The 25,376-nt window shown below is 40.9% G+C and overlaps 1 protein-coding gene across 1 annotated transcript; it reads left to right on the top strand.

Moving 5' to 3' along the window:
- The first annotated feature begins 831 nt into the window (after positions 1-831).
- On the top strand, positions 832-22,367 carry LOC140241099 (pappalysin-1-like). Its single transcript, XM_072320866.1, has 19 exons — positions 832-1,240; positions 8,377-9,262; positions 9,561-9,737; positions 10,519-10,664; positions 11,159-11,455; positions 11,989-12,333; positions 12,757-12,951; positions 13,479-13,749; positions 14,812-14,940; positions 15,498-15,586; positions 16,105-16,304; positions 16,574-16,657; positions 17,071-17,568; positions 18,185-18,353; positions 18,611-18,812; positions 19,618-19,786; positions 20,579-20,714; positions 21,374-21,552; positions 22,152-22,367. Exons 1-19 carry the CDS (start codon positions 832-834, stop codon positions 22,365-22,367), a joined length of 4,797 nt encoding a protein of 1,598 aa, XP_072176967.1.
- Positions 22,368-25,376: the final 3,009 nt, after the last annotated feature.

Below are 25,376 nucleotides of genomic sequence, written 5' to 3'. Positions count from 1 at the left end.
CCGGATTACAGACTGTTACAGTCTACCGAGATTATCATGCATAAAAGAGGAGCAAAGAAGAGTAAAAGCTGTCCTAAAAACTCCCCATGCGCACCTGTAACTACGCAGATTAAAATTCGTCTTTTTGTTACCATTGTACTGCACTTTAATGGAGCAATAACTTATTGACCACTTGCATGTCGTCTTGAAAAGCAATCTTTTAGGTTGGGCACTGCAAAGGGGTTTCAGTCATGTTTTCATCCACTGAGAAAGTCACAAATTTCAACTTCTTTTCTAGAGGTTGTTGTTTTAATTCTCAAATTTGGCAACAACTGAGACCACAACAGCAAGATTGATTTTAGGTTTCTCCACGATAGAGAGTTACCAAGCCTGAGAGTTACTGACTTAGTCCGCCAGTGCATGCCCTGAATCAAGTGCCGAATCTAAACCTTGGATTTTATCGTTATAACTGAATACATTCACGCATTTAACCCTGGAATCTCCACATAGCTGTCTTAATCCGCCGCTTAATTTGATGCCCTTGCTCACTCGCTCGTTACGGACTCAAGGGATAGGCAAAAACAAAACCCACAGGGCTCTCACGAAGCGGTTCATTCGCCGTAACCGTGTTACAGGGAACCGTACAGAAGGCTCGTAAGGTCGAATCCGACAGCTAACAAATCGCTTTTGTACGATGACAAGGGCTTTGTCACTTTACATTCGGTCCTCGAAACCGCAGATTTGTCACTGATTATCAGAGTGTTGGCGTTTCTACGCCCAGCGAAGGAGGTCGATCACAATCCGGCAGCATCCACGACAAGCAGACGACCTCGTCTACAGCCCTGCGCGATCATGTCGCAATTGTGTATACCGATATTACTCGGCCTTGCCCTATATCCACCGTCTTACGGAAGTCTTGAACTCCCCTTTGAGGATGCTCAGCTCGCCGGTGACGAACCGCTCCGGCGATTTGTAAGAGAGGTTGACGGAGGAGGACGCCGCCGAGATATATCGAATCGATGTCACGATACCGATAGATTTCAGGGAAAGGACCATGCTCGTTTCCCGCGCCACGCCCAGGGCCTGGATACCACCGACCTCAGCGATGGTCCCCAGAAGGCGGTGTATTTCAGAGGCAGGTCGGACTCCTTGCTTTACAAGAGGATGCACGAAGATGGCTTTCAGTTTCCACGACAGAATTTCACTCTAGAACTGTGGGTAAAGCCTGAAGGTGGACAGTCTAGTCCGGCCGTCATAGCAGGTAAGAATCTTCCTGGTCTGACTACCTCTGGCAAGAAACAAAAACAACTTAATAAACGAACATCCTGAAAATATTGAACAGTAATTCTAATCTGAGACAAAATTCAATTCATTGAGAAAGCGTATAAAAAGAGCCAAACTTGTACTTTGAATTCAATCGCACGTTCTTTGCTCTGTTGAATCCAAGCCACTTAATTTCAAATAAATTCGTGGTAATAGTTCGCTTTAATCTTTTTTGATGAATGCAATGATAAAATGTCGGAAATTTATTGATGTACAAAACGAATTGATGAAGGGTTGCTTAATTGAGTTTAAAGACGACAATGGAGCGACAAAGCTGATGTATAAAGAAAGAAAGAGGGTATAGATTTAAATATTCATTATTTGAAATCATATATATCGACACAACTACGCTGAATGACATAATTACATCATTCAAAAAGTACAATTTTTTTTTCAAAACATTTTACAGCTTTGCATGTTTTGAGCTGATTTGGCGCTTTTATCTCACCAGATTTAGTTTAGTTCCCGAGTAAGAAGTTCTTTCAAACCTGGCAACCATCTTATTTGCTGACGTCACAGAAGGGTTTCCTAATTTGCTCCTTTGTTGGCATACATTGGAGCATGAAAAGCGATGTCGATCTACTTTTCCCCATTGATCTCTTGTAATTCTCGAGAAGAAGCTTTAGTGCCACGATCGACACTGACACCCGGAGAGCGAACAAGAACTAAGACTTACGCGTCGTATTTAGGACGCTTTTTTAAAAACTATCTGCAGTGATCATGGTGATGTTATCAGGGTTACAGGTGTAATATGGGAAGACTGTGTCCTTTCACTTTTCGTTCTTTTTTTTTTTTTTGCTACATTTTTATCTCTCTTCCCCAATCTCTCTTTTATTCTCGTCATTTCCTTCTTCCACCTTCTTCGTTAACATCTCATTTCCTGCTCCCTGAAATTCTTCTTCATTTTCTTCCAATCATCTCCTCATCTCTTTATTTTACTGTTTGTCCTGATTCCGCCAAGTCACAAATTGCTGTGAATAATGAATGTCTACTTCTAAGGCAATCTGTATGAAATATTTTCCTTTTTTCGTTCTGTTTTCGTAAGGGGACTCGTATTTCTCTACAGAAACTTGTTATCTCATATCCACTCATGAAATTCACCGACAAGGGCATGACGACGTCTGACGGGCCATTAAGAATGTACAGTAAAAATGTTAAAAAAAAATACAATTCGGACATGTTTCGTCCATTTATGTATGTCGAAACCCTATTGCAATCGTTTGATAGGCTGTACAAGGAGATATTGGATTTTTTTTCTTTGAATTTCATTTTTGTTGTTGTTGCAAAAACTGAACTAGGGTTAACTTGTGTCACTCCTTTACATTCTGTGCATTTGTCATTGTATGTATGTTATGCGTGTACTGCAATTATTGTACAGCCAAAAGTAATGATTATTATAATAATAACAAAAGAAAAAACACAAAATCAAGCAGAAATGAACTTTATCAAGAAGTATAAGCAATTTTGGGGGTGAAATGACATGATTATTGTCGCATCAAGATGACTCCCATGCTGTACAGTATATCAAATCCAAATTCAAATTCAAATTCAAATATCAAATACCAATATCAATATCAAACGACACACCTCTGCCGCTCTGCAAAGTTTTGGACGTCAGGGATGATGATCACTGAAAATTTCTAAATGTGGATCACTTTTTGGATACCTGTTGAGTAAACACTGTCAGGTCGTGTCAATACCTTCATGCTAGAAGTAGAATGCTAAGTAAGCAAAGCTGGCTTCAAAATTTGCTTTGTGTGACGGCGACAAAAGATTCATACATAATAAGCGCTTAATTGTATAACTTTTATCGGGACAATTAGATTCAGAAAAAAAAAAGTGATAACGAATTATGTTTTTGTCATTTGACTCCTTTCAAAGTCACCTTGACATGAAATATACCAGTCTGTGCCGATAGGAAAGGGATAAATAGAGTGATATAGATAGTGAATAGGCTGTCGTTCTTACTTTGGTGGTTTGTCGCTCCGTTTTAAAAAGATAAAATAGTCCTAATAGTTTAGACCTTTGCTCGTTGATGAAAAAGCATTTTGGCGACATTACTGACACGTTTGTCCCCAACTTTTACACTCTCAGATATTCTTCATTTCTATGGATGTTATAGATTATGAAAGATGTGCGGACTGCAAAATATGCGCAAAGTTTGCTGTCTTATGAATATACAATTTGACATATTGATGCATGTGCACTAATTGTGTGTGTGCATTTGCTTATGGGCCTATGAGAATTGCTTACACATCTCATGACCATGGACAGGTGTACATTTTCATCATCTTCATTTCTTTCGATGCACCCTCCCTTTCTGTTTGACTACGATAACTTCCATTCTGTATCCCCTCTCCCTTCTTCATTGTTCCACTCGTCCTGGAAGGGGTATCAAATGAAAAAAACATGCAATCGCTTTAAAAGAAAAAAGAGATTGATGGAATCAAAAGATTAGTTGATTGGGTAAAGGCCATGCCACGATTAAAAAGAAAAAGTTGATCACGCGATACGCACGTGGATTTTTTTTTTAATACAAATGTTTGTAACACGCTCAGCGTAACTAGAGGGCCAGAAAAGGGAGGTACCGTGAAAGAAGCACATAAATGACAGATGGGAATTTTTCTAACGTGAACAAAGGTGTTAGCAATTGACTTCATTGCTGAATCCTGATATTGCTTCTAAACAAAACTATTTCTAGTACCAAAGCACAATTCATCCTTAAACGTTTAAACTAGAGCATTTTTAAAGCTATCCGTTTCAAATGCTTCCTTATTCAAAGACAAAGAAGAAATCGGGTTCAAAATATGAAATCAATTTCTGTCAATCGTTTCCTCTGAAAAAGAAATGAAAACTTTGGTAGTATATGACGAAATTCTGATCAGTACTATCACCTCTTATCTTGCACAGTTCAGTCTGAAAAAGCTGAAGTCACATAAGTTGAAATTCGCCTAAGTCGAAATTTTTTTCTTGAGCCAAACTACACATTACCTAGCAATAAAATGCGACGTACGCAGATTTACCTGTGGATTGTTTTTGTAAAGGGCATATTTGCCACACAAACCCAATACTAGCGAGGCATCAACACAGTCAACATAGTGTGCGTCTGTGTTTGTGTGTGTAAAGGGAAATGAGATACGTGCTATGGTTGCTATGGACAAAATACATAGCTATCAGAAATAACATTGTTTGAACAATGTACAAGTAAGGAAATAGAGCACCATGGCGTTTAATAATGTCATTGTCTTTTTTCTTCTTACTTTTGAAAATACGCAGCGAAAATCAGTGAGTCACAAATTTGATAACCGAAGGCCATTCGTTTGCAAGGAACCGGAAACTTCATTAAAACCAACTGGCTTCATGTTCATGGACAATTGAGCAATGTTGAGTAGACAAAGAAAGTTTCGCCGAGTGCGGAACCATAATGAAGTTGTATAGCGTAACAAAAACAACAACGAAAACACACGTGTACCCCCATGAAAATGGCTCGTTCTGTTCTTTCGTGTTATAAATGTGTCGCAACTGACCTCCATGAACAGTTGGCATACCCTCGGGTTTGCAAGAACTTCCTTGTGTTTTATCGCTGTGAAGTTCCTTACTACTCTTATCACATCGATGGCTGAGATAAGAATGTTTCTTGCGGATCGTAATACCATAGTCACGTGATCGACTGATTCCAGTCACTAGCTGCTAGTCTCGGAGACGTCTTCGCGACAAGGGCGCCGGAAGCGGGGGGAGGGGCAGGGGTGGCACTTGCCCCCCCCCCCCCAAACAAAATGTTGGGGGGGGGGGGGGCAAAACAAGTTTTTGCCCCCCAAAGTGCCCCCTGTAACAAATAATTAATCACTGCTTTAAAGACCAAAATGAACAATAAAGGCATATTTCTTGTCTAAATGTTGTAATTTCATAACTGAAAATGCAAAAATTTTCGCCCCTAACTTGGCGAAAATTATAATACACTAACAACATATATTATTGTATCTATACACTAATAGTAACTTATGAGTAAATTTAGTGTATAGATGGTAGCCTCGTGTCCTCGAGTGTGCCCGCTGAAATATACCTTTAGTAAACCTTACATTTTTTCATTTTCTTCTTTGCTTTCTAGCAGTATAAGAATATTTTTTATTGTTCGTACGATGCGATCATGTTTAAGCTTTTAATGAGTACATTTCAGATAAATTGCAAAGTGAAAGTGGCTCGCTCGTTCTGCCGTGCTTGTAGTAAAATGAAAAGTCTTCATAAATTATTATCATAGTCCTTCGCAGTGATTTCTTTTACTGTGTTTAATTCCTCAGAAATTTAATTTAAAAGGCTCTATAAAAGCGACTTTTATACTCTGTTTTTACAAAAAGTCCCTACCGTATGGAGGGGGTATCCCCCTCCCACACCCTCCCCCGCTCGGTCACTTCGCTCCCTCGACGAGGATCTCACACCATCACATAATATACTCCCGTATGTTAAGATCATAGTCCTTCCAACTGATTTTTTTTTTCAATATGTTAATTCCCTAGAAATTTGCTTTTAAACGTTCTATAAACGCGACTTTTATACTCTGCTTTTACAAAAAGTCCCTACCGTGGGAGGGGGTGTCCCCCCTCTCACACCCTCCTCCCGCTCGGTCGCTTCGCTCCCTCTCCGAGGATCTCGCACCATCACATTATTAATGTATTCCCGTATGTTATGATCATAGTCCTTCCAACTGATTTTTTCAATATGTTAATTCCCTAGAAATTTGCTTTTAAACGTTCTATAAACGCGACTTTTACACTCTGTTTTTACAAAAAGTCCTTTCCTTGGGAGGGGGTATCCCCTCTCTCACACCCTCCTCCCGCTCGGTCGCTTCGCTCCTTCGCCGAGGATCTCACACCATCACATTATCATATGTACTCCCGTAAGTAATAATCAAAACCCTTCGCACTGATTATTTTTAACTATGTTTAATTCCTTAGAAACTTGCTTTTAAATGGTCTATAAACGCGACTTTTGTACCCTGTTTTACAAAAGCTCCCTACAAAACAAAAACAAAACAAGAAAAAAAAAACAGAAGTGTTCCGGCGCGCTTGCTTCGCGACATTGCGGAGACCCATGGCCACCTACCGGCGACGATATGGAGACGTCGCAGATACGTCTCCGCGACTGAGAAGACGTTACGGAGACGTCCCGCGACTTCAGGGTCAATAAGTTGTCATCTTGTTTGGAAACGTCTCGGAAATCGCCCTGGAGTCGAATTCTCGGTCAGAGGGCAAGCCATTTCTTGGTCTGTCGAGTCGCATAATAGATCAGTCGCGGCGACGTCCCCTCCAGTGAAATAGGCCCTTTATAGGTCATTTAAATGTAAAGCAAGCGATGAATCATAGCATTGATTTTGTTTTGTAACTTAAACAACAACAAACACGAAACCAAATAGTCAAAGTTCCTGTGATCTCATGTAAAGATGCTGCTGTATCTGTTTCACAAGAAGAGGTTAGAATTGACATTGATTTGTTCATTTTTATGTCTTGCTTTGTTTTCCTTAGGGAAAATATTTACCTATTTAAATCATTGTCGATCCTCACCAGGCAGTGACGATCGGGTTATGTACGGGAATGTGTGAGAGCGAGCGTATGTGCGTGTGCGTGTGCCTGTGTGTGCGTTTGTGTGTTTGAATAACAATTTCTGTGACACAATACCCAGGGGCGAGGGGGTGCCCTTGTAAGACGTCATTACGAGAATTCAAGGCTAAATGTCAACGCACTTTTCAAGAGCAACCAGGTAGGCCTACGACACATGAATCTGTCTTTGTTGAACGCAGTCACTGCAGTAGAACCGTCACACCAGAAACCACTGAGCGACACTTGCGTGTTCCCATTGCTTGGTTACCGCGCGTTATGGTTGTAACGGTAGAGCGGGGCCCAACACCCCATTAAGTTGTCAAGACCAAACAATGTTTTTGTCCATCAAGGTTTTCTCTTGTGTGATAGAATCGGGAATGGTCTAGTTGAACCTCGACGTAAAATTCCCAGTCACCCCGTGCTATTCTTTCTTTTCTTTTTTTTTTTGTTGATTTTGTCTATTTGAAGGTCGCATCTTCTAATCACGTGACCACCAAATGTCAATGATTAAATGTGTTTACTTGTTATTCCATCGTCGGAAATTTTGACATTGAGTGATTACATTGTGTAGGTTAATGCTCGCCGAAATAATCTCCCGGTTCTCCGACACAAACTGATGCTCTACTTTCTGTAACATTATGTTATTTTATCTCTTTTCTGATTAGTGTTAGTGAGTCAAAATCATCATTGCAGTTTTGTAAGACAGGACCACGTTATTATTCCTAATCACACACATATTAATACAATGTATCTATGTGATTAGCAAGCCTTTCAAGCTGAAGAGAAACAGAGAGACACTAGGCTTATTACACCATGATCACTACCATTGTTTAGGAATGAACTGACGCCCTATTAATCTGTTGAGGATGATCTGATTTTGCTACAACGCGCATTTCCCATAGACACCTGCCCGAGTATACTCGGGACTCGTCCTCAACGGGTGAAGGTCAGGTAGAATGTTAAATGTTTGTGATTACGTCACATACACAGTAAAAGTAAAATGCTATACGTAGGCAATCTTGCAGTCAGTTAGAAACCAAGATCAATACACCCAAAGGAGGCCATGGTGGATGAGTAGTTGATATTGGAACATTTAAATAGTGATTATTTGCTTGCTATCTGTCTCCTCGTTTTCCTAGGACATAATCCTTTATTTCTCATCCTTTATTCAAGTTAACCTTTTATTTCTTGGATGAAGTTTTCTCTCGTAAATCAGTTGTGGCTATCTCAATCTCATCCTTCGAGCAAATGTGTGCTCGAATGGAGAAAGCGCTTTGAAACTCAAACGTATCTCAGATTTCAGTTAAGAGAACTGAAGTTAACCAATTCAGAGAACTACCCCGGAAAAACCACTAGCTTTCAGTGGAACTTTGCCACTTTTTTACATCAATCTTCCAACCCAACGACAAATAACCACCAAGTAAATATCTTTATGTGACATTATGATGTTATTGAATCTTTTCTGTTTTCACTTATTCAGAGCTTTCAGACAAGTGTATGACCTCCAACACGGTGCGGGGATGGTCTCTCTTTGTGGACTCCACGAACCCATCAACGGGTGGCGATGCCGAGATCCAGTTCAACCTCCAGACGGACCGTTCCATCGAGAGTACAACGGTGAGATCGCAGCGACCTTTGCAACCCAACGAGTGGATGCACGTGGCTGTGACTTATGATGGCTGGAAAGTGAAGATGTACCTTGATGGAGCCATGATGGGCGCGGCTGTCGGACAGAGGGGTGCGGTCTTCAGCCTGGTGTCGCAGAGGTGCAAGGAGTTCACCCTTGGAGGAAGTCTCATCACCCACGCTCCGTTTCGTGGCGCCGTCGGTCGCCTGCGCGTGTACGGAGTGGCACTGTCGCACGAGCAGATCGCATCATCTGCCGTCACTATGGCAACGAGTATGCTGGATGATATCGTCCTGTCTGAAGACTTCCACGGAGAACTCTTGACTGAGTGGAGTCCAAGAGAGATGAGTGAACCACGTATAGTGACAATGGATTTACGAAGGCTTCCCACGCATCCTCAGATTCTGGCTCCGAGATGCGGAATGACGGTCTGCGATCATCCAGAAGTGGCGCGCAGCTTTATCGGCAACTGGGAATTACGACAGGAGAAAATTATCCGATACCGCCCGATCGTGCTGGCGAAAGATGACGGATCAAATCCGACCATAACTTCTGATGATCTTCGGAGGCAACATAGCATTCTGTCGGCTGCGTATCGCCCGCATAACATCACGTGGCAGAGTGTCGAGACCCTTCTCGTCAGAAACTCGTCCCTTCGGCGTAGGCTCGTGTTGTCGGGAAGGAAGAAGTGGATCGGGAACGGTGAATGTGATGAGGGATTCAATCACACGGCGACAGGGTGAGTAAAAGCTTTCTCAAGAAGAGAGGCGACGTTGTTTTGAACGTGTCATATCGTGACGCAGCTCATGAGAACTGAGACAACTGCAGTTATTTTCACAAATTATCTCAAACTGACTGCTCATTATCAGATTTTGCCTAAACCAACAATTTTGGGCATGAGAATTGGAAAGGGAATGGCAGGTAAACAAATAAAAAAAAGTTTATGGACTGTGTACAAGTGAAGCTTATCTCGGTCTAAGAATAACTTTGTTATTCATCGATTCATCTCTATCTCTCTCTCTCTCCTTGGTTCTTAGATTTGACGGCGGGGATTGTGACTGGGTGCGCAGTGAATGCGCACAATCGCTGATATCGGACGGTGTATGCCAACCAAAATGCAATAAGTACTACCATGACTGGGACGGCGGTGATTGCTGTGACCCGGATATCACTGATCCCTTAGAGACCTGCTTCGATCCATACTCCTCGATCCGGTGAGAGCACGAATCATTTAATATATTGGTCCTCTAGCATCAAGGATATCAAATTGGGTACAGACCAATAAGAACAGTGCAGACAGAATCACAAGGAAAGTCTATTGTTCAGTTACAAAAAAAAGAAGAAAAACGAAGCTCCCGTTTTATGTCATGCGACAAAACTCTGACCTTACATGCAATATCGGCCAAAAAAAAAAAAATATATATATATATATATATATATATAAATCAGTGAAACGATTCATTAGTGAACAGTATTAAAGAAAATTCTAGTTATCATCAAATGCGTTGGAATTAGGCCTATCCGTTGCTATCTTTAGCATGAGCGTCCAACAAATTTGAAATAATTATATTCGAAGAGAGGACAAAGTAGGCCTACTTAAACAGAGTAAAGTAGAGCAATATCATTTCCTGCAAGAGGATCATTCCGAAAAGAATACAGTGTTCGTTGATCAACACACATCATAAAAGTTCTTTCTATTTATAACTTACCAAGAACTGTGCACCGATGATACATGCGTACTCTCAGCCTTTTACACATACCCTTTAGTGTAGTAAAATGTGACGATGCGTCTCTTGAATTTGACTTTCAAATTACATAAGATATGGCGGATAAGTACAAAATGTGTTCATCTTCATTCGAGCACGGAAGGTTTCAAGGCATTAGGTACTTGAGTGATATCTTGAAAATTATCGTAATAGAATATATCCTGGACCAGAAGGTCAACACAAGTTGTTGTGCAAGATGAAATCTTGACCGATTTCCTTCCTTTCCCAGGGCGTATATGACATCAGGGGAGCTGAAGCACGCCATCAACGTCAGCGGCAGTGATGCTCTTGCCATTTTCTTTGTGGACATTGTTGAAAAAGACGTCGAGGGGTTTTCCACCTTGCCGTGGAATGTCAATGCTCTCAGAACTCAAGGTAATACTCCGCTGATATCCTCTCATGTAACTTCATGAAGACTGTGTAAAAATAATAGCAATAGATATTATGTAACCCTTTTCCGATACCTACTACAAAACTATCGAAATGTGATCGGCGTACAAGATAAGAGAAATGTTTACGATTGCACGCCTAATAAATTTGATGGATATACATGTACTCAATACAATATCGATACAATACCTGAATGATAAGCTGAAATGCATGGTGTCACAAAATTGATCTTAGCAACCATATACTTGTTGAGTACGAAAATTGCAGTAGGCATAACTTTGAGTGTGTATGACCTATTAATACGCAAGGTAGCGAAAGAAAGAAATACATGACGAGCCGAATACATACTAGTTAATATATTTATATTTACGTCCAAACCCCGTTTTACGTTCTGTCATGGCACAGATATTAGTGGCTTTTCAATGTATGACAAAAAAAAAATGTGTGAATTGCTTCAACCAATTTAACCCTTCACGTAGGTGGCGTCGTGCTGAAAGGTGGGTCGCATCTCTCTGATAACTCACTCATCCACGAGACCGGTCACGTGCTCGGATTGCTGCACGTCCATCACGGCATCGAGTCGATGTCCTGCGACGACCCTTGCCGCGAGTTGGTGCCCTCCTTGGAAACGGGCGACTTGGTGGCCGACACTAACCCTACCCCTCTCAACATGCACTGTCGAGACCCTTGTCCGGCTGAGAGTGACATGGCCTCGTGTGATGGAAGACCAACCATATACACCAACACGCCCTACAGAAATTATATGGGTTATTCCAGTAAGATTGTATGCTTGTACTTTTATACTACACGTATTAGAATCACAGACATCATAAAGCTTTACCGAAGTGCAGGCATCTAATTCATACTTTATGAGGACAAACAACGATAAGTGGCCAGAAAAGATGATGACGCGATTAATTACAATTATTACGACATTCACCACTCAAAAGTCGAAGTCTACCAAACTCATCCTTCGTTATCAAAATTTTTCATTGGGTTATTTCACTTATAGTAATCCGAAATCTTAACATTCGAATCCAAACACTTACAATATTAAACGTAGGTATGCCTTTTCATCAACATTCACCCATTCGCTAAAAAAGAATATTCTTTTATTTTTAATTTCAATTCTGTAGTATTGACGTAAAAAAGAGGTACATGTACCACTTGAAATATGGGACACTTCTCGCTTTAAAGTATCTACACTAGACTGGATCTTTACTCACTTGTTTGTCTCTCTCTCTCTCTCTCTGTGTGTGTGTGTGTGTGTGTGTGTGTGTGTGTGTGCATGGTTAATTTTTGTGTTCAGATGCAGGATGTACGGATCACTTCACCCCACAGCAAGGAGCGAGGATGCACTGTTACATTAACCTGATGTACTCCTCGTGGGCCCCGTCCCCTTCCCCAAGCACCATCCCCCTTCCCCCACGAGTCATGTCAGAGGACCCCGAGGGTGGGGTGACGATTGCCTGGATCCCACCCCTGAGTGGACACGCCCAGCAGCAGCTGCAGCAGCAGCAGCACGAAGAAGGAGAAGCGCCCTCTGCGCATTGCTTGGATTGCACGCTTGACGACGCCTTCGCGCAGTACGCGCGCAGAGCGACGACCAATCAGAACGAGCGTACGGCTTATGTGGACCCTTCTGAGGCTACAGGTATAGGCTGTTCAAATTTCTAGGTAGAAAAGGATGCCATATTTCATTTCCTTACAGCTTAATTGTTGAGTTTTTTGGACTTGCTGACTTTCGACAATATTGGGAAACATGTTCTTTTCTCCATATGAATGTCTTCAATATTATTCCAAAGAGTTTTCAGTAATTTCATGAGTTTAGTAGGCAGATTTAGAGTTGTAACAACTAAATCAAAACAGCACTGCTGATGTGAACCCGTCTTCTCACCAAATGAAAAATGAGCATTTAAAGCAAACACTTTTTTTTAAAGAGTCGCAATGAATTGACTTTATTAGACGTAAAATACATGTTCTGGATTAAAAGAGAAATTTTAGCGACATCACCATTACTGATTATTATGGCGACGTGTATTCCGATGTAATGCATATACTATATTCTATCTGACAGGACCTCCCAACGCCGGGAAATGTGAACTCGACAGCCAAGCCTGGCTGGCTGCAACTCGTAGTAGCCGCGACTGCTCACTATGCTATCTCGATCTCGAGTTCGACCACCTTGTCGTTCCAGCAAGACTGTCAATCTGGTTTAACTACGTGGATCAACCCATTGATACAGTTAGTGACGTCATACTGACTTATGAAGGTTGGTCTTCTTTCAAATCTTAAGTATTCGTTTCATGGTTTATAGAAAACTATATAATCATAATTATAGTAGCGATGTAGTTTTCATAAAATTAAATTGCATCAGACGATACACATGAAAAATATACATGCATATTTACAGTTTATTTGTATCACTTGAGGAACAAGAAGATTATTGTGAAAGATCAGTAGCAAAATGTGGAAAATGATAATTTTTTCAGATCAAGTCTTGCAGCTTTCAGTGTTTTTCATCACTTTATTTGTGCTTAAAACAGAAATTGATTTTTCGATGTAATATACAAAAAGTATGTTTTGTATTAGCTGATAAGGTTTTACACAGCAACAAGCAATCTGATATACAAACTGCAACTGCTTGTCTTACGTACGGAGTATGGTATAAAATCAGAGGTTTGATACTCCCGACGTATTATGAAACCTCTTTGGGTAGATTAACATAGTTTGCAGCTACATTGGTCCAAGGGGAAATAATTTCAGATAGTGATATCTCTCTTTTCCTCATCACCAAAGATCAAACTACAGAGTCCCTTGGATCAATATCAGCCGACTGCGACACCCCGTACACAACCCGTCTCTTCGCAACCAAGCGTCTCCTGCGCCTGCGCATTCTCATCCATCGGTCTTGGACGAGTGTCGACGCCGTGCAAATTATTTCGGCGCGGAACTCGTCGGTCTGTCAGTATTGCGCGCATGCGCGTTACAGCATCACACGTGATCCACCTTTCGAGGAAAACGGCGAGTCATCTCTTCGCAGAGTTGAGGCCACGTGGTTTCATGATCGGTATGTAATGTTACGAGAAGTTTTCAATTGGCATTATGACGTCAGAATTAATGGAGGCATTTTTACTTCTTTCCATTCTAAATGACAGCCATAACTCCACTTAACACTTTTTATTACATATTAAGATGAAATAGTTGAGCAAAGGGGGTAAATTCGACTTGACGTCGAAATTCAAGCTCAAACGCTTTCACTTTATTGGGACCATACCATTTTTGTTAAAACTCATCGTCATTACAACAAAATAATCACAAAGATCTGCAAGCGATGCTTAGTAGTGATGCTAAACGATAAGACCTCCCACATGCGACTAGAAAGCAGATTTAGAAATTGTTATGAAAACAGACAAATTCGAGAGGTGAAGACCGCGAGAATAGCTTCAGTTTCCATTATGTGAACTCATACTGTCAGAGTAAAAATGGAAAAAAAATGCATATTACAGACATCTCAGATAAAATGCAGTATATTCCCAATTGATTATCACAATAGTCGTATGGAATGAGATGATTCGTTGCCTGGTTGTTTGATCGCAGGCTTTTATGATTTCTGAGTTTACGCCAAGAATAGACGATGTAGTAAAGTATGGGGCGCCAAGTGTCTCATGGCCCCTTTCGTTACGAAATCAGTCATTTCGCTACGCAAATGATCAGTTCGTCGACACTTGGCGCCCCATAGTAAAGAACTACCGCAAGATAATGACTTGGCACAACACTGGCAATTTGTCTGGTTCACCCTTTATCCTGACGTTGAAAACATGCTAGTTAAAGAGTTAAGAGTTTGTGGACTGGTCTGGCTAGCTTGTGACGTAATAAACAGACCTATAAACTACCACTTACTAAACTAAGTAAGACATGCTCCAATAATAAACTTAAGCGGTTGATGACTATCTAGTTTACAACATGGGTATAGTTAGTAGTCTGTTATGATTTAAGGGTTGATTATTACATACAGATATAGTTCCTTGTTTCGAATTGTTCTCTTCCAAAAACGTGAGTAGCATCTAGAATTAAACGCATTTTTCTTCCCTTTCTTTGGTCACTCCCTCCTCGTTTTCCACCCCTTCAGATCGGCAAGAGATGGCGTCCAATACTCATATCGCGTCCAGCAAATCACGGGCGATTCATTCGGTCCACTGTCTCCTCCTCTCCATCACACTCTTGGCGACATGTTTTGTGGCAATGGTCGCATTGATGGGTAATTATCACGCGACATTTACTTCTCTGTAATATTCGAGAGATAAAAAGGGGGAAATGCGCAATAGCAAATTTGCGACCATGAATAACTGTTATCTTGGTTATGTCGAAATTTATCTCATAATCCTGTAAATGCTCCCCAAACTTTGCCAAAGGTATTACTTTGACAGTTGTGTTTCGCGGAAATCTCTCAGTCTGTGTAGACGGTTGTCTAGGGAATGCAAAGATCTCATTCAGAAGAATGTGTTTCGCAGAATAATTCAGTTGTTGTATTAATAAACACTATGTTATCATATTCAATGAAATTATAGTGTCATAAGCACACATTTTGTAAAAGCACCAGTTTGTTTCATTTTTAGTATAATTTTATGCCATCAGATCTTCAGTCCAACTCACTTTATGACATAAATAGTACCGTTCAAAGAATAATAGTGCGAAATATTCTCAATGGCTTCGACGGTACACTTTGTATCAGAAAAGAAAGAAATCAAACTGATGGCCTCTTTGCCCCCCCCCCCTCTCTCTCTCTCTCTCTCTCTCTCTTACCATCTTTATCAGACTCGACGAAGAATGCGACGATGAAAACCATGATGACGGTGATGGCTGCGATAGGCTTTGTCTGGTCGAAGACCGTTTCGTCTGCGAAGGTATGAAAAATGACGATGATACGTGACTCTTTAAATCTTACATAAATTGCGAATTGTGCAAAATATGCACACATAGAAGGACTTTAGATTGTACCACTGATGACGTGGTAAATGTGTCACGTCCTATATCGAGTGGTCATTTTCTGATTGCTTGATTAAATTATATGTAGTTGCTCCAAGTACTATCAGACCGAAAAAGAAAACATAAACGGCAACCCCCAGAGACAATCTTTCTAATAATAACCCGCATAGTACGTATAGGGTAGCGTTGTAGCGAGGGCATTATATACAATACACGAATCAGAACTAAACATTGTAATGACCTCAAAATGGTCTAAAGAGGACAAATTTTATAGTGTGTGTTTGTGAAGTAAGACGAGCTGGTAATACAACAATGTCAGTGAGTCCACTTGTACTGCCCTTAAATCAGAGAAGGCAAGATGGCTATGGGTGAATGCGATTCTTATCCTAATCTTCATAAGACGCAGTTTATCAGTGGTTACCATTTCTTCGATTAGGTGAACCAAGTCGATGTAGGCGAACTGACGGTGATGGTGTTTGTGAGGAATTCGAGCGTCCGACGAGCCAGCAAGATTGTGGTTTCTACACTCCGCCGGGGTTTCTGGACCAATGGGCCAGTTCTGCCGTAGCCAATCCTCTTTACCAAGGACCGGAGTGTTCTGAGGATGTTTTGCTAGGGGAACCTAGACCTAACAAGGTGAGAGAGGCGTGCTTAGGCAAGTCACGTGACCCAAACCTGTAGAGTGCATGGTGGAATTAATATACCATGTAACTTTTATTGAAGTTTGTATCAACTTGCATTAAAACAATTAGGTATTGCTAATTGACTTATTATTTTTTTTTAATATTTTCCTCTCTTGAGGAATTTGTATCGGATATTTGCGTTGAACCATCGCAGGGTCCACGGAACCAGATTAATGTGGTAAGCCCCGACATAATGGAGTGTTACCTTTTTATTTCCTACAGGAATGCATTAACAAATTGACCTTGCTGGATGCCTGGTTCCCCTGTGGGATAGAGTACGAAGTTTCGCCCGAACTGTGGCTTCAGGTAAGACGAAATAACGAGTCAGAACTTCTTCCCTCGGCACTTTAAAATAGTATATTCCTAAAACCCTATCTATATCGACCCCTATAATGAATATACTTCTGTGTCCAAACAGGAAAACTGACTATACTGTACACCCGGTCTGTACACTGTCCTAACATAGTATGCTGTAGAAGTACAGAGCAAAACTGTCGAAACTTTTGACATCATTAAGGCACTTTGACGCCAGGTGTAAAGATAACCTCATTATTCCCGAATAACTGTTGTAGCTTTATGACAATCACTATCAAATCTAGCGTCATTGCATTCTTCGATTCCTTCATTCAGCCAAGATTGTTAATTTGAGTGTAAGATCCTAAAGATCAATGATGGCGATAAGCAAAGGTTTTGATGGTTGATTGATGTTAATTTGATAGGTAGGTTTCCCGAAGAGCGTCATTGCATCCGCTGTCATCGTCCATCTCGGCGGGATACGCGTTTATGACGTCGAGAAAGTTTTACCCCTCGTGTCAGCCGAACTCCTCAACCCTGAGGGTCAACCTCACACCCAGCTGTCGACGGTTGCTGTAGCCTCTTGTGAAGACAGTCCGATCCAGTTTAACATCAGCCATGACCTGACAAAACCGTTCGTCTACACTAAGTACGTACGTATCCAGCTCTCGTCCCCTCAAGTCGCTATTTCCGGTGTCCGACTCCGCTCATTGGTGAACTTTAACCCCATAGCATTATCCGAATGTACCGGACACCAAGTCTTCAACCCGGCTCTAGGAAGATGCGTTGACTACCAATGTGAGAGACCTACGTGCGCCACGCCCACTTTTCCTTTCGCTGATGCCACGTGCAGCGGTCTTAATGAGGGGGACGTTTGTGAAGTGAATTGCATTCAGGGATACAGACCATCGTCACCGATTATGGTATATTTATACTCTTAAGTTCATCACTGAATGCAAAGATATCAATTAATGAGGATATTGACTTTGTGTTTTATTTCACTTTTTGTCGCAATAACAGTTTAAAAATTTCAGTGCCTGCCCTATTCGTACGTTCTACCACTACTGAATTTTAATGACGTCAATGGTGCTATGAAATTCATTTCGGGGTTTACGAAGAATTAGCTTTGATGATGGTGTGTCTGTTCTTTAATGGCCTGTGGTGTTTTCATGACATTTGATATATTTGCTTTCTAAACTGCATCTAAACTTTTTGGCCGATATTTTTCTCAATATGTTCACCTGATTTGTTGTGGACTTGGAAATAGAGTGGCACAAATTCAACGTCACTGTCTGGAAATTTTAAAGATATCAAACTCAGAAAAGTCGATGCTTTATGCTTTAAAGATCTTATTGGGCTATCTTACGGTGGCCCGACTAAGTGCTGAAATTAATGAGATTTTAGCATTGTGATTTTGATGGAAATCTCCACGGGTACAACATGATGAACATCTGCACAGAGGAAGATAAAAAAAAATTGTTGTTGGTACAGTCATAATGAAGTTAGTAAAGAGCTGGTTCTTGTATCGTTTGTCTTCAGTTGCAGTGCGTGGACGGACAGTGGGAGGGTCCGGCTCTGGTTTGTAGTCCGGTGGACTGTGTCTGGGCGCCATTCCTCGATTCCAGCCTGACCAGTATGGACTGTCCGGCAGGAACAACGTTTGGTCAAGAGTGTTTCCTAAACTGTGTTCCGCCGGCTAGACTGCAAGGTACTTAAAATTTGAACGTACCGAAGGAGTTAACCGACTTCCTCCATTACCGAAGGAGCTTTCCTCACCAAATTTTCACATCATTATTGCATAATCTTTTTTAATGTAGAAGTGTTGTTATTTTTTACCGACTACACAGCGGCACCGATCATTGCTCTGTGCTACAAGACCGTATCGTTAAGGGTGAGATTGTATCTAACTACTCTCTTTCTCTGTCTGTCTGTCTGTCTGTCTCTTTATTAATTCTAAAATTAAAGGTAACGACAACTCCATAAGGTGCCAGGATGACGGGTTATTCTCCCTCGCCCAGTCGTTTTGTCAGGTCTTGTGCGATGAACCGGCCGATCCACCACACGCCATTCTACAGAGTCAGAACTGCCGGGGCGATGGCCACAACGTTGGCACCACGTGCAAATTCAAGTGCAAGGCGGGATACACGGCAGCGAACAAGAAAGGAAGGTAGGATCATGTCAGAGCGGCTGTACGGGAAGTCTACAAGACGGAAGGTGTAGGCCCTATTTCCTTCCTGGTGCAATACACAATGATACAGGTGCTTTTGGTACCAAGCTTTTGTTTCTCTCTCGAGGGTGTGTTTCAGGGCTAATACTCATACACAAGAGTAGCCCATGCACTTTAATTCCTAACACATCACAGGATGAAAACCAGACATTGCTATCAAATATTCTCTTCCAACCCGGTAGCGGATATGTTATGTATAACACCATACAAGATTAGGCTATTACGAGCAAGTTTACTTGAAAAATATTTGAGATTCACTTATCTGCTGTTAACGGCAAAGAATTCAAAGGGGCTAAAACCTTTGTGGAACCTTCAAGCGATCGTGATTTTTATAATTCATAATAAAACTTTACGATTATTTAGAATATGTGGTTTGTTTTTTTCGAGTATGATAATTGGTTCGACATTGCAAAAAACGTACACATTCAGAATGACTCAGATGAAAATTGGGAATAACGTATGTATGCTGTAGACCCAGAGAAAGAACGGGTGGTATTATATTAATCCCAACATTAGTCCTCGCATGGCGTTTGTTTGGGACAATCTTCTCTACTATGCATTGCAAAACAAATTAGATGCAATGTGAAAAAATATCCTTTAATGTGAAACATTGTTTACAAAATTCTGCAAGCATGTTAAAGAGTCGTTTTTATCTTTGTGTGCGTGTGTGTGTGTGTGTGTGTGCGCGCGTATGCTGATTTCAACGATGGTTTCTGTACAGTCTTGTTCATTCTTTGTGTCACAGAGCAACTAGAACTGTTCGATATCGATGCACCGAGAATTCGACATGGGAGGGTGCGGACTGCACTCCGGTAGTTTGCCCTGAACCCGCCCCGTGGTTCCACGGACTCTACAACTGCACCAACGGCTTTATGTACAAGAGCCAGTGTACCTTGCATTGCTCCAACGCTTCGGTAATTACTGCAAGACCATCCATTCTGACATTTAGCTCAGATCACCCTTGAAAAAAAAAAATGGCGTGTTATTGTCTTTGCCGAACTCCACTCTCACCCCGAACTCCCATCTAGTGATAGGTAAAGAAAAATCTCCTCCATAGCTCTTTCCCCTATTTACCCTCTTTTCCTACCTATGGCACACTTACGTAAATTATTGTAGACCCTATAAGTACTTGTGCTTATCCGTTTGTCAGGTCAGTCGACGATTTGGGACCTCTACAATGTGTAGTAATTCTATATATAAAACTTTAATTAGTCATTCCACTTTTCTATGACTACAAACAAAAATTTGACACTAAAGGGACACCAACATTATGATAACAGCGAGCTTTATATCTGCGACGCGAATTGATGCGCCTCCTCTCGGGTTGGACAATGGGAACAGTTATCTGGGCCCCGTTGCAAGAAAGTTGCAATCAATTGCAAATAATTGCTAATTTTGAAACAACCATTCTGATTGGCTCAGGGTCTGCCCTATTAAGAAGACATGCATGCAACAATGATTTTGATTGGCCAGTGACAATCAGTTGCAAGTTGCGTTTAAACGCAAAGTTTCTAGCAACGGGGCCCAGGAGCATGCGCATAACATCATTTTATTTTTCCCCTCATAACCGCGTCGTTGGGTCATCGTCGCAGATCTAAAGCCGCTAATAACGAAAATTCAGAGTTACTTAATACAACCAAGAGAGAGAGTCCATTATTTATATCAACTGCATTGCAGAATACCATATGTCTCATTATTTCCCATAGTTGTCCAACACGATTACCTGCACCAAAGACGGTCAGTGGGACCGAGAGTTCACCCTCTGTGACCCGTCTACAGTTTGCCCGGAACCTTTGCCGTCACAAGATATTGATATCGACTGCCCAAGTGGGTATGGTGTAGGTGAGCTCTTGTCAGCCGTCGCAAGCTGCGGTCTTTCACCTTCAGCTAATGCATTTTATGGAGCTTTACCAAAATTATATTTTCCCACTTCTCGGAAGAGTTAACTCATGTTGTAAATTCCCTGGATTGAAAATATGCGATGACATAATGCAACGGCAAATACTCGAGATACAACGCTCATATCTTGAGATGACTACATATTGAGTCTACCCTTTAAGTAGCCTCTACTATACTATGGTACTATAGGCCTACAGGGGACAAAAAAGAAATGTGGTTAAGCAGATGAAAGTATAGCAATACTCTGAAAACTTTTTGACATCAAATAGCACCTCAGAGGAATCCCAAATATGGTACTCATTGTTTCCTGTCAATTTCCACCATAATTCACTCAAATTAATCATATACCTGGCGTTATTTGAATAATGTTATTTTATGTTACAATGTCGATTTCCAGAGTATTGATATAATGATACGCTTCAAGTCTGCTAAACCAGTTTGAACTTCGTTGAAAAAGTAGAAACGTGCTATCTTGTATTGCTATCTACCGGAGATATGAAACGACACACGGTAACTGCATGTTGTGTACTTGTGTGAGGGTGAAATTGCTACATACCAGTACACTCTAAGCTCCTTTCTCACACTCGCTTTCCTGTTGATAGGCGCGAGATGTCGTGTACGGTGTCGCCAGGGTCAAGGGTTTTCTCATCAGATTGCCCTTGAGGGCGCCACGTTTAAAGACCGCGGGTTGCTAGGGAACAACAACCTTGTCGTCTGCACGGCGCGGGGAGAGTGGTACCCGGATGTAGACCTGATACGATGTCAAGAAAGGTGCTGGGAAGTGAGTATCAGCTGTAAACGTATGTCATAACTATGTTTATTATTGCAAGGAACGGTTCTAGTTTCCAGGAAACCAGCAAAAACATGAAGGCATTTATTTTCTTGCCCAAAAAACTTAGTTGCTAAGCTTTACGTCCCTTTACCTTTCTTTTTCAAGTCATAGTGTTCGGTTTCAAGATCTATTCATTACAAATTTATAAAATGAAATGTTACTTGCAATGACGGGCATGAAATCCAACAAATCAAGAAGTTAAGACCAAACGCCGATTAGAATTTCAGAATTCGTGAAAAGATCTGATTTGCAAATATTTCACGCCAAATATTCCTTGTATTGATGTTTGTATTTAATCGAACGACCAATGTAGTTACCTATCGTTGTTTCGCGCAAAAAAAGGGGGGAGGGGGAATATTCCGCACTATCACATCAAAATATGAATTCACATTTGACGAATTTCAAGGATAAGGTATATAAGGATAACGTATTAACAATTTCTACTTCTTTAAACTGATGTATGGCAGCAGTTTTAGAAGTTTGGAAAGAATCTAATACCAAATGTCTTTAAACTGTGACGTTTTTACATTAATCTTTGTTCTTGCAAGGCTTTTGCCGACGACGATCAGTGTGAGGGGGAAAACAACCGGGCGTTCTGCCTGTGGGATGGCGGGGCGTGTTGTCCGTCTACCGCTCCCGGAGGAGAGGTGAACCTCTTCATGCCGAACTGTGGGCAGGCGTGTGCCTGTCGGGACCCAGAGGCTATGGAGAATGCTCACCGTCAAAACGGGTTCGACAGGGATATTAACCGACCCCCGCTGTAGAGGCGGAAGTAGGATAAATAGAAATGGATGCAGGTTACACCAGATAAATAATAGAAAGGAAACTAGTTGATTATATAGAACATGATTGTGTTTATACGTGTATGCGCGTGAGTGTGTGTGTGTGTGTGTGTGTGTTATCTTGTTTGCGAAGGTGATTGAATTTGTATGAAGTAACGACCGAGGACAAAATATGAAGTCCTTGCGAAAGGGGATGCCATCGAGAGCCGTTTAAAAAAAACGTCCTCGATATGTCGAATAGTTAAGCCGTGTCTTTCCTGATTTATAGAATTATTTACATTTAATGTTGATTGTAGATGAAGAATAGTTAGTTCTGGAAGTAAAGCTTTCTTTTTGTGTGTGTGTGTATTCCTGTGTGTAAATGTGGCAGAGCCAGGTCACCGTTTTGGTAAATCACGACAATTTACAGATGAGCCATTACTGTTGAACTTGCTGCATACGTTGATGTTTGTGTGTATGTGTATGTGTGTGACAGACAGACAGACAGATACCATAAAGAGCGGGATACTGTGATGTGTATATGCGTTTGAAGACGGAGCTATAATCTTATGTCTATCATGTTTGAAGCAAGTGATACAACGTGAGAATCAGAGATAAGATAATAAAAAGAAGAAATTTGATGGAGTGAGATGGGAGTGAGAACCAGTAACATGTAGAGAGGCCGCTTCAAACTACGTGATATGCTGCGATTTGCTGCAGATACCTTATTGCTTCTTTGTATTTTTAAAAAATCTTTCTAAACTTATATAATTCCACCTATAGATCCTATTTTGTATATCTTTCTAGTCAGAAAGGAAAGTAAATCATAACCTTCATCTCCTCGGAGTGGGTAATCTTTATTCTGATATAGTCCAGATTATACACGTACGTCATTCATATTCCCTCACCTGCCGCTGAGAGAAAATTGGCACAATTTGTGTTTAATGAACTTCTGTCCAGATCGATGAGTGAGCGGTGTAGCTCTATTATTACGCAGTATAGCAAGTATAGAAGTAGAAAAATCAATACAATTGTATATCGTCTCTATCTTACGCGGCAATGCATTTACACTGCTTATCGAATACTAAGTTGAATGAACTTTCCATTTGATAGCAACAATAAAAATGCTAAATCTTGTTTAGAAATTTACCATAATTACGGATCATAAGTTGCTGTAGTTCACAGGGTGTAAAGATATTTCTTTTTTTTTTTTCCTCGTGTGCTGCTTTCTTGTTCCAACGCTGGTGTTGACGTCATCACCAGCGGGGCGCGGAGTGATATCTCGTGGAAATTTGATACTGAGAGATCTGAAATAACGAATGTGTACATGTATTATATTTTGGATAAAAGAATATAATCCTCCAGCGATTGGTTGAAGGAGCTTCACGTGATTATACGTATACAGTGTACAAACTATTTTTAGAATTCTGGCCTGTTTGCCACTCCATGGTATTCTTCTTGGAAAATAAAGTCTCTGTCTAAGATGACATTTCGCCAGAGTGTTCACTATTCGTGAAATGTCATAAAGCAAATGTGACATCACAAAGCAATTCTGACATCGCGCGCTGCTTCGTACTCTGTGATACGGACACCTTGTGAAATGTAAAAAAAAAAAAAAAAAAAAAAAAAAACACCAATTCTGACATCACAAAGTTATTCTGACATCGTGCGCTGCTTTGTACGGCCATTCTGTGAAAATGTAAAAACAAATTGTGACATCACAAAGCAATTCTGACATCGTGCGCTGCTTTGTACGGCAATTCTGTGAAAATGTAAAAACAAATTGTGACATCACAAAGCAATTCTGACATCGCGCACTGCTTCGTACGGCCACTTTGTGAAATGTAACAAAGTAATTGTGACATCACAAAGCTATTCTGACATCGTACGCTGCTTTGTTCGGCCATTCTGTGAAATGTAACAATGCAATTGTGACATCACAAAGCAATTCTGACATCGCATGCTGCTTCGTACAGCCACTTTGTGAAATGTAACAAAGCAATTGTGACATCACAAAGCAATTCTGACATCGCGCACTGCTTCTTACGACCACTTTGTAAAATGTAACAAAGCAACTGTGACATCACAAAGCAATTCTGACAGCGCGCGCTGCTTCTTATAGCCACTTTGTTAAATGTAACAAAGCAATTGTGACATCACATAAAGCAATCCCGACGTCGCGCCTTGCTACGTGCAGCCACTCTAAACAAAAATTGTGACATCACAAAGCAATTCTGACATCGCCCCCTGCTTCGTACGGTCACTGTAGCGAACCTCAGTGAATTGTACTACTAAACATGTATTTTTTTAGTCACCTCTGTCCATAGCTTTAACCAGAAACTCTAAAAGCATTGTACAGAAGGTGTATATTGGTGTACTAGATGTAAATATGTATTCATGTTTGAAACCCTTTCCTGTGGTGTTCAGTGTGCCTTGCTTATAATGAAACATCTCAATAATGAACACATTTTATTGGTTTCAAGGTCGTCTTTACATCGAGTTTCCCCTCTAATTTATATGCAGTTATCATTGTACCATTATCAAGTACGGCAATATAGTACATGTGCAAGTGTATGAGAAACACGCAAACCATTTTTAATGTTGTATGGAGTTTGGTATTCTAATATTCCCATGTATTTCACTCTTTTAATGTGACATGTATTGAAATATCTACCTGGGCAAATTATTGCAAAGACATGCATTGCTACTCATGTCTCTACCTCCTGTGCAACAAATATAGGCCTACTACACATGTAGTACACAATAAATGCTGGTACATGTACTCACAAAATGATCTCTAACTGTCATTTGAAATGTATGTGCATAATGCATTCCTCAATAATAAATTGTAACATGATTGTGAGTGTGTGTGTGTGCATGCGTGTGTGTGTTTTATCCTTACATGGGTAACTACAATGGCTCAAGGCCGTCAAGCACGTGGGATTCAGAAGCCAACTTGTTAATTTCCTAGAACAATACAAACTGCAACCAAAGGTGTACCCTACAAAGTGT

This window comes from Diadema setosum, chromosome 17, assembly GCF_964275005.1.
Source record: "Diadema setosum chromosome 17, eeDiaSeto1, whole genome shotgun sequence".
NCBI classification, from domain to species: domain Eukaryota; kingdom Metazoa; phylum Echinodermata; class Echinoidea; order Diadematoida; family Diadematidae; genus Diadema; species Diadema setosum.
Note: the sequence above shows the minus strand (reverse complement) of the source record. Positions and strands in the feature narration are given on the sequence as shown.